The sequence below is a fragment of the Acanthisitta chloris genome, unplaced genomic scaffold (assembly GCF_000695815.1).
Source record: "Acanthisitta chloris isolate BGI_N310 unplaced genomic scaffold, ASM69581v1 scaffold2163, whole genome shotgun sequence".
NCBI classification, from domain to species: Eukaryota; Metazoa; Chordata; class Aves; order Passeriformes; family Acanthisittidae; genus Acanthisitta; species Acanthisitta chloris.
Window position 1 is genome coordinate 33,579 of NW_008664123.1, and position 13,779 is coordinate 47,357.

Sequence of the window (13,779 nt, forward strand, 5' to 3'; positions counted from 1 at the left end):
CTCCCAGCCTGCTAATGCCTCTCCTGAGGAGAGCATAAGACTCCTACACACTGTTATTTCAACATGTGCATCTGAAAACAAACTTACTTAGGACCCACGTGTCTCCCAACTTACGAGGCTGCAATATATCATCATCCAGCAGACAAGCTCACAAAGAAATGGTCAGGAAACAAACCAGGTCACTTCTTGCATTAGTGCAAGACTTACATATATTTCTGACTCCTGAAGAGCTCTTCAAATGCGTTTTATCTTTTCATTTCCCTTTTGCCATGAGCTTGTGCTTTCTAGTGCCCTTCTGAGGAATTTAATAATTGAACATGGAATACATTACAGCAGCACACAATCTGCCAAGGGCCTGTTTAATTTACCAAGACAGCCTGGTGAAACTGGGGTGACTAAGAAGACAGCACACAGCAAGATCTCTGATAGTCTCAGCATTTCCTGACACATTCTGCTCCGTGTCAGGGCCTTACCCAGATTGGAGGAGGCTCTGCCTTCAGCAGCTCGGTCCTGCAGGCTCTCAGCGATGTGCAACTGCTCTTCGTGGTACTGCTTAGCCCTCTCCAGGTCCTGCATACACCTAGCTGCATGGCCCAGGCCAGCATAAGCTCTCATCTCAATGGCCTTCTCAGACAGCTCCTGGGCCAGCTCCAGCACGTAGTTGTGGTAGGACATGGCTTTGTCGAAGTTCCTGCGGTAGTGGTACGCGCTGCCCAGGTTGCTGTAGGCTCGAGCCTCCTCACGCTTGTTCCCCAGCTCCTTTGCAATCTTCAGGTGCTGCTCGTGGCACTGCACCGCGTTCTCGAAGTCGCCCATGGCGATGTACACGGCTCCCATGTTGCCCAGCTCCCGTGCCTCAGACAGCTCATCCTTGGACTGCTTGGCAAGGAGCACACACTGCTTGTGGCTGGCCAGAGCGTTTGGGTAGTCCCCGATGGCTGTGTACACGTGGCCCAGGCTGCTCAGTGCTGAGGATGCTGCCTGCAGGGGAAAAGGGCACTGTGAGTACAATCATCAGGGCAACGAGTCAGATGTCCTCAGTCCTAGAAATCAAAACCACAAAGGGCCATCCTAGAGAACGAATGTGACAACCAGCCAGAAAACCTGCTCTCTACAGTTCTACACCCCCCAGGGCAGCAAGAATGGATGGGGTTGCCTGGGGAGGACATGGCCTGGGTTACCTCTTTCTCCGAAGCATGCAGTGTGTGGGTGTACCTGGCAGAGGGGAAAGACAGCACTGAAAAGATACAGAGACCACTGAGAAGACAGTAACTGCTGCAGAAAATTGCACTCCAGGACCAGCCCCAGCTGTCCACAGAGCAGTGCAGCCACACCTCAGGTCACCTCTCCTGGCTATTTTAACACCTACACCAGGTCCAGCTAACTCAGCAGAAGATCCTGTGTAAATCAGCTCCTAGGAAAACAGACAAATAGTGATAATCACCTGCAGGGAACAATGCCAAGAAATGTCTGCTCTGTCCCACTCTCCATGCCATAAGTTCATGTCAAAGCACCATAATCCTGTGGACTGAGGCCACAGCAGTGCCAGAGATAGCAGCATAATGTGCACCTGGACACAGCCACACTGCAGGCTGAGCCAGTTCTTACTGTGCACCCCCAGGGAGGGTCCTGAGCCCCCAACAACCTTGGGACTGCAGCAAAGACAACAGCATTTCAGCAGCTGGAGCCTCTGTCCCTTGGGCACATCTCACCTAAATATAGCTCTTTGCAAACCCGAGTTCTTACCACCAATAAACAGCTGTGTTTAACAACATAAATTATCTGAGAATCAGATTCCTTTGCCCACTGCATCTCCCAGGACACAGGCCTGCCTTCCACCTGGCAGTGCCAGAGCACCCAGCCAAAAAAAAATGTGTTCCCCCAGTGCACATCTGCTGCCCCAGCAAGGCTGTTTGCTCCAGCGTCCTGACCCCGACTCCTCCACGTGCGTTTCTGGGCTGCTCAGCTGCTGCCATGACCCAGTTCCAGACCTGCACAAAGGAGATGTCAGGGGGAGGGCAGAGCCAGCTGAGCACCTCAGCTCCCTCAGGCAGCACCCCCAGGCCCTCCTGGGCACAGCAGAGCTGGGAGCATGCTGCCCCAGCAAGGCTGTTTGCTCCAGCGTCCTGACCCCGACTCCTCCACGTGCGTTTCTGGGCTGCTCAGCTGCTGCCATGACCCAGTTCCAGACCTGCACAAAGGAGATGTCAGGGGGAGGGCAGAGCCAGCTGAGCACCTCAGCTCCCTCAGGCAGCACCCCCAGGCCCTCCTGGGCACAGCAGAGCTGGGAGCAGGTCCTGCTCCATGCTGCAGCCTCGGGGCAGTCTGGCATGGGACAACCTCTTCAGCAGCACAGTGATGTCACTCCTTGGCTGACACTGCTGAGGGAAAGCTCTTACAGGGTCTGAGGGGCCTGTCTGGAGGTTGCTACAAAACCAACGTGAATATTGTTGCTCTGAATTTTAATCCTTTTTTACACAAATCTTCATGAAGATTAATAGATACAGAGTATTGAGTCATTTGCAACCTCACTAGAGGAAAAAAGGGAAAAAAACAGACACATGTAGCCATCTTAAAATCATAGAATTTTAGGGGTTGGAATGGACCTTACAGATCATCTAGTCCAACTTTCCTGCCCTAGGCAGGGACACCTCCCAGCAGAGCAGGTTGCTCAAGGCTTGATTCAACCTGGCTTTGAACACCACCAGGGTTGGGGAAGCCACAGTCTCTCTGGGCAACCAGTGCCAGTGTCTCACCACCCTCATAGTAAAAAACTTTTTTCTAAGATCTAACCTAAACTTTCTCTCCTTCAATTTGAACCCGTTACCCCTTGTCTTATCACTGCAGTTCCTAACACAGAGTCCCTCTCCAGCTCCTTGTAGGCCCTTCAGATATTGAAAAGTTCTCTCACACAACCTTCTCTTCTCCAGGCTAAGCAGCCCCAACCCCCTCAGTCTGTCCTCACAGGGGAGATGCTCCAGTCCTCTTAGCAACTTTATGGCCTCCTCTGGACTTGCTCCAACAGTTCCATGTTCTTCTTACATTGAGGACACCAGAACTGTGTGCAGTATTCCAGGTGGGATCTCATGAGAGCAGAGTAGAGGGGAAGAATCACCTCTTTGGACCAAAACACCGAGTGGGGCCCATTGCAGCCTCCAGGTGCATTGGAGCTCCTTCCATGCTGCTGGTGAGCAATGCCCACAGCTGTGGAACAAACCTGTGGCACCACCTGGGCACAGCCAAACTGGCACAACACACCCAGAACCAACTCAGCCTCGACCAGTTCTGAAAGACCAGCCACCACCAGCAGCATTTCTGATACTGATGGGAAGAGAATGGAAATGTCTTTCTGGAAAACAAGGAGTCAGTAAAATCTGGTGTCTCCTGGGGCTGCTAAAATAAAAAAAGTGGACATCCATGCGTGCAGATTGCTGAGGAGATGAGCCCTGGCAGAGGGCCATCAGGCAGAGACTTGGATGATGTTAATGGGCTATGGCTGGGGAAAAGAGGCATAAATGGAAAGCAGCAGATCTCAGACTGTCTGAGCACAAGAAAAGCTTGACAGAAGCAGAGACTGCTCATACCGCACATGGGAAGAAATCCTTAGGATGTCTCCTAGAATGGGAAGCAGATGATAGGAACTGAAATTTGTGTGGCTGGAAACGTTTATTCTCAGGGCTCCTAATCCCCTTGCCCAAGAGCATGCTCAGGCTCCCAGTAAAGACCCAGAATGAAGGGTACAAGCTTGGCAACCATTCCCAGGACATGCAGACACCTGGCTCAGATGCCTGAGTGCCCAGGGCTGGACTGTCCAAAACCAGGATGTGGGAGGAGGACAAGAGAAGCAGAAATGAAGAAAAAGCAGAAGGAGACAAAAAGGGCAATGGAAAAAGAAGGGTGGAGGGCTGCAAGAAATAGCCCGAGCTGATTGGAAAGCTGGGGCTGTTCTCAGAGTCTGGGCTGTGGCTCACAGACAGCTAGACAAGGCAGGAAGGCCATGTCTACCCCCTGACATGTCCCTCACACCAACACTCCTCACGTTTTATTCTGTAGCAGCTTCCACTGTTACCTGATCCAAGAGCAGCACTTCTCAATCCTCTTGGAGTCTGCACGAGCAGAGCCTGTGGCACTTCTGGCTTCCCCAGGCTGAGGTTGCTTTGTGCAGCAGCAGGATAACCATCAGTGCTTTATGTGCTCTGGGGGCAGCCAGGGGAGCTTGCCCTTACAGCAGTGTTTAAGTACAATTTGGTGGTAACATCTGCTGGGGGACTCCAGTGACTCACTTCAGGGGGTTAGGAACAGGATTCCCGAAGAGAAATTCACCACTGTATATTTAATAAAATCCTCCACATAATAGGATCCACTGGGAACCCCAAGTGGCTCACACACCGGGCCAAGAGGGATGGGGTGTTCCCACGTCACTGGCAGAAGAGTCCCATCGTGGCAGGGAGAGCACAAGGCTGACACATGTGAAACAGACTCCAGCTGTGCTAGCACACAGCTCTGCTTAGTAGCAGGGTGATGGGAGACTACAGCTCCATACCAGGGGGGTTTGTATCAGCAAACAAAGAAAATCAATGCTTTATATACCTGACAAAGACAAATTTTACAGTGGGGGTTGCTTACACCTCCAATTAAGCAATTTATCACTTTAATAGAAAGCAGATTCTTCTGCCACTGAGCTGAGGCACAGAAGGAAGTTCTGAAAAAGGTTCCTAAGTGCTCTCTTTTTCTTGGGAACAACAGCCAGCTCAGGTTTTCAGCTGAATAAGGCAGAGTCTGATGTTACACAGATGTGCAGCACAGAATGCCAACTAACAGGGACCTGGTGACCTGGAGAGATGTGTTCTGTAGGTATTTCACCCTTGCCAGAGAATGGTCATTTCCCAATCACATTACATCTAAAGTCTTCACCTGACTGCAGCCTGCTTCAATAAGAAAACTATAATTATTCTAAAATGGGCAAGGTGAGGATGCTGTGCCTGGTATATCTCACTGTAAATTCCCTTCATCCCCAAACACAGACCCCAATTAGGATTGTTCAGAGACCCAGAGTGCCCTTGCGTGCTGTTCCTCTTCACTTCCCTTCTCCCTCTGGGCACAGGGTAACAGCAGCCTGATCCCATGGATGCAGTGAAACATGCATCAACTTCTGGATGTATCCAGAAGTTCAGCCATGCATATTCATCACAGCTGTACTGGGGACAGGCAGCAGCAGCTCTGAGAGCCAGTGTACCCCCTCACCCACACACCCTTGCTCTTGAACATGAGCAAAGATGTGCTGGTTCACCTGTGAGTGTGATTGGGGGTGGGGAGGGGAGCAGATTGTTCCAGAACAGACACACAGAGCTCTGAAAGCACTGACAGGCTGAGCACACAGTCCAATCTTGCTGTGCCCTGCACTGGTGTAGCTGTTAGGGTGGGATGGACACAGGTTACCTGACACCAGGGACACATCCCAGCTCGTTCTGCATGGGAGCTGTTTGCTGTACAGGTAAGGACCAGGCTCTGCAGCACTCAGCTCAGCCCACACAGAAAGGGAAGCCACACAAGATACACCGTCCCAGGGACACTACAAATGAGACCTCAGCACTGAGCCTAAGCACCACCTGAGCTTCATCTAGCTTCCCCCCAAGCAGCCCAAATTTGGTCACTTTCTGAACACAGTCTGAAAGGCTCCTGTGTGCGATCACTTTAGGCTGACTGGACATTTTTAGTGGTGATGTAAGGAAAGAAGCTCTCATTTCAAACCACAAGCTTCTCCGCAGCAGGGACACTGAAGAGTGACTCATGCCCTGGTCAAAGTCAGTCCTGGAAGAATAAGGCAGCGAGTCACAAACTTGGATCTCACAGGTCCCAGAGAAGCTCTTTGTGCAGCAAAAAAATCTCCAACTCCTCCAGCAGCGTGTTGACCTGTGCCAATCCTCACTGCTCTTGTTCCTAAGCTGGACACCCCCTCGCTGCAAACTCAGCACAGGGGGGAAGCCTTGGCTGAGGTGGGTCCCCCTGGAAACCCAGAGAGTGCTGCTCCCAGAGCTGCACCTCTTGCACAAGTTTTCTGCTTCATTTCTTTTACTGCAGCCGGGTCCAGGCCTCGGCAGTGTGCTGGGTTTTGCAGATGCTGAGAGAGGAAAGTAAAACCAGAAGACTGCTTTTCTTTCAGCTAAAATCCATGTGCTGTGAAGGTCAAATGGGGACATTTAAAGGAGATCCTCAGGAAGTATTACATTTCCCTCTTGAGTCACAAGTCCAAACAAAACAAAGCATATGGCCTTTTAGTGCATTCCCAAATTTCCTGCACTGGTCAGATTTCCCTTCGTTCTGCTTAATCCTATCACATTCGAACCAGACTAACCTGTATGAATCCAGTCAAACTGACTCTAAAAAAACCTGCTAAAGACAGAAAGAGAAAGACAAAGGATGGATGCTCTCTGCTAGAAATCCAAATGGTGATGCTCAGGCACTAAGGCTGATCACATCACTGAGCTCATCCTCCCGAGCACGCAGGTCATACTGTCTGAGCTGTAATGCAGCACTAGTGCCCTGGAGGATCCTCAATTCCCAAATGAACTCATATGGCAAGTGCTCTCCCAGCAGCTGGCAGTCAGCCCTGGATCCCTAACGAAGCCAGGCTGCTGCTGCACTGAGAGGCTGGAACCAGTGAGGCAGAGGACAGCACCACACTGCTAATGAGGTCTGAGATGTACACCCACATCACAGGTCACATTTTCGAGTCCCAGTGGTTAATCAGAGGCCCCTCAAGACCAGCTGTTTGAAGCATGAGTGTTCATGGGAACAACATCAACTGGGAAGGGCATGTCTGTACCTCTGGACACCCAACAACAGAGCTGAACATCTGGGCCAGACACAAACTGAGCTTTGGTGAACTGAACAGTGCAGCAAGAAGTGTCCAGGAAGACGTTCTGCAGACTGAGTCAAATTTCTCACAAGGTCTCATTAAGCGAAAACACAATACTTGCAGAACCTGAGACTTCAAGGTCAACGGGGTAAAAATAAAGCTTCTGTCCTGTTAGGAAATCTGGAAAACCAATCTGCCCCCATCTCACTGAGCTCTGCTCTGGCTGCTGCACAGCCCTCCCCCAGCAGCCCTTCACAGAGGGATCCAGCACGCCCAGGCTACCCTGAGTTGCTCAGCCACATCCTCCCAGCAAATGGCCAGTACTGAGGTTTCAGTTCTACAAATCAGATCACCCTCAAGTCTAGTACAAAATCAGCAATGATCCTGGAAGACACAGACCTGGATCTGCAAACTCCTCCAAAAGCCAGGAAAGCATTCTGCTGGTGCCATGGTGAACCCAGCAATTTTTGGTCCTACATAGTCCTGAAGATGAGCTTTGGCCTTTAGTTTAACGAGCTTATGACTTACAAAACAAAAACCAGTCAAGCCACAGCGAGTCCCAACAAAGCAATGATGGGGCAGATGTGCTGGGACACCCTGCAGAGCCCCCACCTCCTTCAGCTCAGCCTCCTGTCTGATCCCTGGAAATCCTGCTGCATCCCTTCAGCTGCTTGCTGGAAACTTCAGCCAATCCAGCCAAGGATGCACCTGGACTGTACCCATTTCTGAGTACTGGGAGACTGTGGGCTGGAGCTGCACACTGGGCAATGAGTGATTCTTGGCAGCTGTCCCCAGAGTGATAATGAAAATACACAGTAAAACCAGCTCGAGACCAGCAGGAAGGCTCTGTGCTGCCTGGCTTTGTGCACAGGCTCACATCAGACAGCAACTGCCAAAGTGCCCCTTCTTTCTGCACGTATCCAGTCCAGGAACTGCAAGGGCAGGATCTGTTCACCCATTTCTGGTTTCTGCATGTAATTTTCCACTGAGTTCCTAGAAACTGACACTGGCCTCTCACCTCTTTGGAGAGCAGAGATTGGGAGCAGCATTTTGCTCGAGTAGTTAGCAGCCCGATCAACCATTCTGTTGTTTGTGAATCCTGTGTAAAGTGTACAGGGATTTGGGGAGTTGATTCTTACACAGAGGCTGAACCAAGCAGCAGGTTGTTCCAATTTCTTGAAAGTACCACCAGAACTCAAAAGAGCCTCTCTCAAAGAACCCCAGAGAAAAACAGACAGCAGAATAGAGAAACAAAGAGGGAAGAGGTAATCCCATGCACTCAGAACGTTTGTGAATACAGATGGCACCACAGTCACCCACTGATCTTCTTGCTGCTTGACCTTCCTGAGAAGATACTGGGAGGTTTTGACATAGAAACAGGACACCCCTGCCAAGTCACCATCTCTGCAGGACACATGCACAGCACTTAGAGATGCTCTGGTGAGATCAGTAACAAAGAGGCACTAATTTCTTAACAAAAGCTCTGGAGTCCTTTCCCACTCTTCTCTTGTAAAAGCTCACAAAGCAGCAGCTCTTTGCTGTTGGATACACCCTAAACTCGTCATTCCTGCACTTCTATTAGCAGTGGCTGCCTTAACCATTAGTATAGATTAGCAATTAGCAAAGCCCTTCTCAGCCTGTTCCTTACTCCTGGAACTCCTGTCAGATGTGATAAAGCTGTAAGGAAACAGGCAAATTCTCCTTTTTCTCTTTCCTGTTCATATTGCTACAGGCAGCAGATAACCCACTTCTGGCAGACAACTATGTAATAAATTATTTTGAAGCAGTGGCTTCACTACAGAAAGACAAAAGCAGAAAGCAAGTGCCTTCTTTGCTGGTTTTCTGCAGAGCTCTGTCGGTTATGCAGCAAACACTGCTCTCCTTTTGCCTCCACAGCCTGTCCATGACATCTTAGTCAATGTTTTCATGCATGACAAACTGCTTTAGCCTGAAGACTCTTTCCACTTCTCATTTGTGAGGTATTTATATCCTGTCCTCATTTTCCAGATTGTTTGCAAACATAACAAAATAACTGCGGTCACAAGGTTTAAGATTGTTCCTGTCTGAGCTATGTGGCAACCCCAGGGCTAGAACACCTCTCTGCACAGCCACATCCCCCAGGCAGGGACACCACCGTGGGCTCCCTCGAGCTGCACATCCTCAATGGGATGGGGATCTCCACACTGAGCCCCCAAGTTCCACTTTACTAGGAAGAATGAAGAGGAAGTCATCCCTGAAGGACAGCTGTGCCACTTCCAGCTCAGACTGTGTTCCTGTCTTTTCCTTACCTAACTCAGCAGAGCAGAGAAAAACCCCATTCTGTTGCCCCAAACCATAATGCAACAGGGACTGCAGGGAAAAGGCTGAATCCTCACAGCTCTGCGATCAACTGAAGCTGTGGCTTTACAGACAAAGCAGGGCAGGAGGGACACCTGGAAAGCATTTCCCTTTCCCTTCAGGAAGGGGCAGAAAACCTTGGCTTTATAGAATTTACAGATTTCATCAGAAAGGAATGATCTATCTTTCCTCCTGCATCTCCTTCTGGAAACAAGAAGGTGAAATTTGATCTTTGACTTGCACAGCCTGACAGTGAGGAGCTGCAGTTTACCAAACGTGGGAGTTTTATACCGAGTTTCACTGCTTTGAACAGGACTGGGAAAAACTACCAGAGCTGCAAACCTAAATAACCACCAGTGGCTGAGCTGCTCACAAAGTATGTTCAGACAGTTGCAGAATCTGCAAATTCCCCCCTGAATCCAGCCAGGGATTGTGCCTGTCCCAGTAACTGTATTCCCCAACACTGCTCCTCCAGAGGTGCACAGTGACTGTGATCCCTCTGGCTGTGGCTCCATCACTGCCCTAACCTCCACAGACACACCAAAGTGACACAGAAAACCCACCAAAGCCTGCTTAAGAAACACCCTTCTTCTACGCCACTTAACCGCGCAGCTCTAATTATCACCTTCATCATCCCCTTCTCCTGCAAACAGTCAGCCTTTCTGAGCAAATTCTGCTGAAGCTGCAAACACAAACTCTGCCTTACATTTGCAACCGTTTTAAAAACCATCTTGTTACAGTAAAACCTGGCTCATCAGTGTCTGAGCTCACCCACCTGCAGAGAACGCCCTGAGCCACATCTGCTCGGGGACACGTCCAGGGGCAGCCCCAGACACAGAGGAGGGCACTGAGCCCCAGCTGTTCTGCACCAATTCCTTCCACAAAGGGACAAGGGGGGAAAACCCATCAAACCCAGGGCAGGAATGATTGCTGCAAGCTGCTGGGCATCACAAGTCAACCCAGGGGCAAGCTGGCACTAACACCATCTCTCAGTCTGTCCTCTGCTCTCTGCCCTTCCTGCAGCCACGAGCAAAGGGCAGCAGGAAACAGCCTTGAGGCTCTCAGCTGCATCTTCATCCCAGCCCCAGGGAGAGGTCAGGGGGGCAGATTCACTCCTGCAGGGCAAAGAGGGATGCTGCATCCCAAGGAAAGGCCCAATTCAGCTCCAGATGTGCCCAGCAGCCAGCACACGGGAGCTGCCAGCACCCAGTGGTTTTCTGGCAGCAGCATCCTCGCCGAGAGCTCCGTGCTGGCACTGCACTCTCACACAGGCATTCATTTCCTGATGGTTAGTCTATGATCTCGCCGTGCTGCTCTGCTATTTCTGAACACTGAGGCTGTAATCGAAGGCGTCTGAGGGCCCAGGAGAGCAGGGAGCTATTCCACTGTGGAGCCCCTGTGGTGGCAGTGGCCTCAATCACAGCCTGTGTGAGGGTTTGGACACTGGACCCAAGAAGGAGCTCCACAGCTTTCCTGTCCATTTCTGCTCATCAGCCCTCAAGGCTCCAAAACTCAAGCAGTACTTCTCTAAAAGGAAAAGCTCTGGAAGGAGCACAGGCCCTTGCAAACAGTCATCAAAAAGGGCCACTCCAAGCTGTCCCAGGAGATCACACACCACTGGCTCTGCCTGGGCACTCTGGCCTTAGAGAATTCCTAACACAAGACAGTTCTCCACACCTCAGGAGCAGCTAGTGATGGAGAGGAACACAGAGGACTGGCATTACAGCTTTCACATTCACATTTTGACTGCAGTCTTTCCTCTGACCCTGGCACAGGTCATCAGTTGCACAGCCCTTGCCTAAATCACAGCTTGTGACGTGGCATCGATGGACACTACATGAGTTACACAATGGCTTTCAGAAGATCAGGTTAGCTGGTGCTAAAAACACAGCAATTAATTAAAAAATCAGAGTACAGATATAACATTCTGCACCTCCAGCATGTGGTAGCCTAACTGCAGGCCTTAGTCCACTCTGAGGAGAAACAGGCTGCAAGTTTCTGCTGCTCATCAGAGCCAGTTCTGTGACAGGCAAAAGACAATGAGCTAAAGTAATGGGATGCAGCATTCCTTGCTAACATCATCCACCACTTCTCCTCTGGCACATCCAAGGACTTTAGCTGCTACTTTAGGGAACTTCTCTTTGTACAACTCCCAGACCTTCCACGGGCACTGGAAAAAAAGAGCAGCAGCCCAAGCTACCAGAACAGGATTTGCTCAGCACATGAACTGCTGGACAATGCTGATGTTTCGGTCACAGAGAGGACAGAACACACCAAACCCACACATGAGGTCTCTCCTAGACACACTGCAGGTATGCCAAATCCCAGCTACACCTGCTTCATGCTCTCTGCAGGCACAAGTATCACAAAACAGCCTAAACTTCTCCCCACACTGACTGGAAGAGCAAATGGCCTGTGCTCAGCATGACACAGTGCTTCTAACAGGAGCTGCACAGACTCCCTGTGCCAGGGGAGAGAAACCTTTCACACCCTGAGTCCCTGTGAGCAGCTGAGACGATTCCCCACTCTGCTGACAACTTCCCTTCTCCAGGCCTAGGCAGGGAGGACAGACCTCGATGCTCCAGACAGACTCTCTGCAACCTCCTCCTCGGTTGTTCCACAGCCCAGCAGAAGCTCCTGGGAAGAACATTTGCTCCAGCAGCCTCAGACCCCAACAGTCCCTCTGAAGGCAGCAGTATCCCATACAAAGGAGCACTTTTTACCTCCTCTGCCAATTCTCTGTACAGTCAGAGGTAAAACAATGACCTCATTACAGTCGCACACCAAATTCCCTTCTGGTGGAATTCACATCAGCCCTATTGCAACTTTATAACATTTGCATTATAAAAATGTCTGCGAAGGAAGCCAAGAAAAACAGCTTTTTGTTCAGAGAAGCTCTGTGGTCAGGGTGATGCCATCAGAAAGCGCCAAATTAATTTCCTGTGGTTACATCCTACAGGAAATCCAAGCGGCTCAGCTTTCTTGCTAAACCAAGTGCTCATTTGTTGTCAATAACTGCTAATTACGTGCCCAGATGTGTCATGAACTAAGAACTATCGCGACTGGCTCTCATTCCCTGACTCCCCCGAGATGGACCAATGGGATCTGCCTAGCCCAGTGGCCTGGACTTAGTGAAAGGTTCCAGCCCCACGTGGGCTCTGGGGCTGCTGTGCTCACACCAGCACAGCAACTCTCCTGCTCTGCCTCCTGCCCCTGCCTGCAGTGAGGGATCTGCTGCAGCAGAAAGCCCATGGACAGCAGCAGCCACAGAGGTAACACTGTCAGCAGCATCAGGGACCCCTGATCAAGAGAACTGTAAAAACAATGTGGAGTAACAGCTCTCTTGCTCTGCAGGAACAGAAACAAGGAAATCAGGAGTGATTCAGGAGGTTTTCCAGCTGGTAAAACAATCATGGAAATGTCTAGCAGGTCCCTCTGCCAGCCACAGTCCTTCAACAGCCTACTGAGAGATGCATTTCTCCCAGGCTTACTTGATGTTTAACTTTTCATATCATACTTCAGTAAAGCACTCGGCAAATTCAAGTAGATCTTTCTGGGAAAAAAAGACTTAGCAGCAGGGAACTGATCTCCCCCAAAACTACTTGTGCTTACACGGATTCTCACCTGCCCTGCTGCCTCCAGCCCCTCCCTGTGCCTGCTGTGTGACCCCAGGCCTGTTTTCCAACTCGCAGCAGAGGAAGTCCCTGGAGGATGAGGAATAGCTTGAGTATCTGTGACGTGCACGGAGATGTGATTCTGTCCTCACAGTGAACTTTGGGCAGAAACCCCTTGGGACAGCCTCCTCAGCCCATACAGCCCATTTCCCTGAGCTGGCAGGGAGCCCAGCACGATGCCTGAGGTGCTGAAGGGCAAATGGGCAAGGCAAAGCAGATCCAGTCCAAGCAACCCCTACACTTCACACGAGTTGTTTTCAGGTTTGCACAGATTCTTTTGCTTTTCACTGCTGTTTAAACGAAGTGTATTTTATGCAAACAACTGGGGACAGGGATCTCACTCAGTAACTGCCTGCAAAAGGCACAACTCAGAATGCAGCACAACAGGGTCTGGACCTGCAGCACCTGTATCACCAGGGACCACAAGCTGAGGGCAGCCAGGGCACAGCTCCAACCCAGCAGCAGCTTCCACCCCTGGAGCCCAGAGCCTCTGCACTGCAGGAACATGGACAGGAGGGAAGAGGGAGGTGAAAGGACCTGCTCAGAGCCCCAGGGAGACTGGAGATGGAGAGACAAAGGGATAAACCAAACATCCTGCCCCCTGCACTCATATCTACTGGTACAAAGACTTGCCTTAACCAAAGGCAAGTGGATGCCTGGGAGGAGAAATCACACAGCTTCCAAATTCTTGGGAGTAAAACAGGGCAGACAGACAAGGCTTTTTGACATGATCATATGGACATGGAACCCCATGCAGTGCTGACTCCCAGCTCAGACTGTTTAATAAGTTTCCTACCTCTCTGTCCTTGAGCTTCATGGCGAGCACTAGCTGGTGTCTGTGGTTAGTGAGGGCCTCCCGGTAACTTCCTTTAGAGAAGAATGCAGAGCCCAGATTTCCATGAGCTCGGC

General features: G+C 50.6%; 1 protein-coding gene across 1 annotated transcript in view; it reads right to left on the minus strand.

Moving 5' to 3' along the window:
• Positions 1-13,779, minus strand: part of TTC28 (tetratricopeptide repeat domain 28) — a 44,297-nt gene that overhangs the window by 27,057 nt on the left and 3,461 nt on the right. The window contains 2 exon segments of the mRNA XM_009071191.1: positions 474-981; positions 13,667-13,779. Of these exon segments, the coding sequence (XP_009069439.1) occupies positions 474-981; positions 13,667-13,779 (621 nt within the window).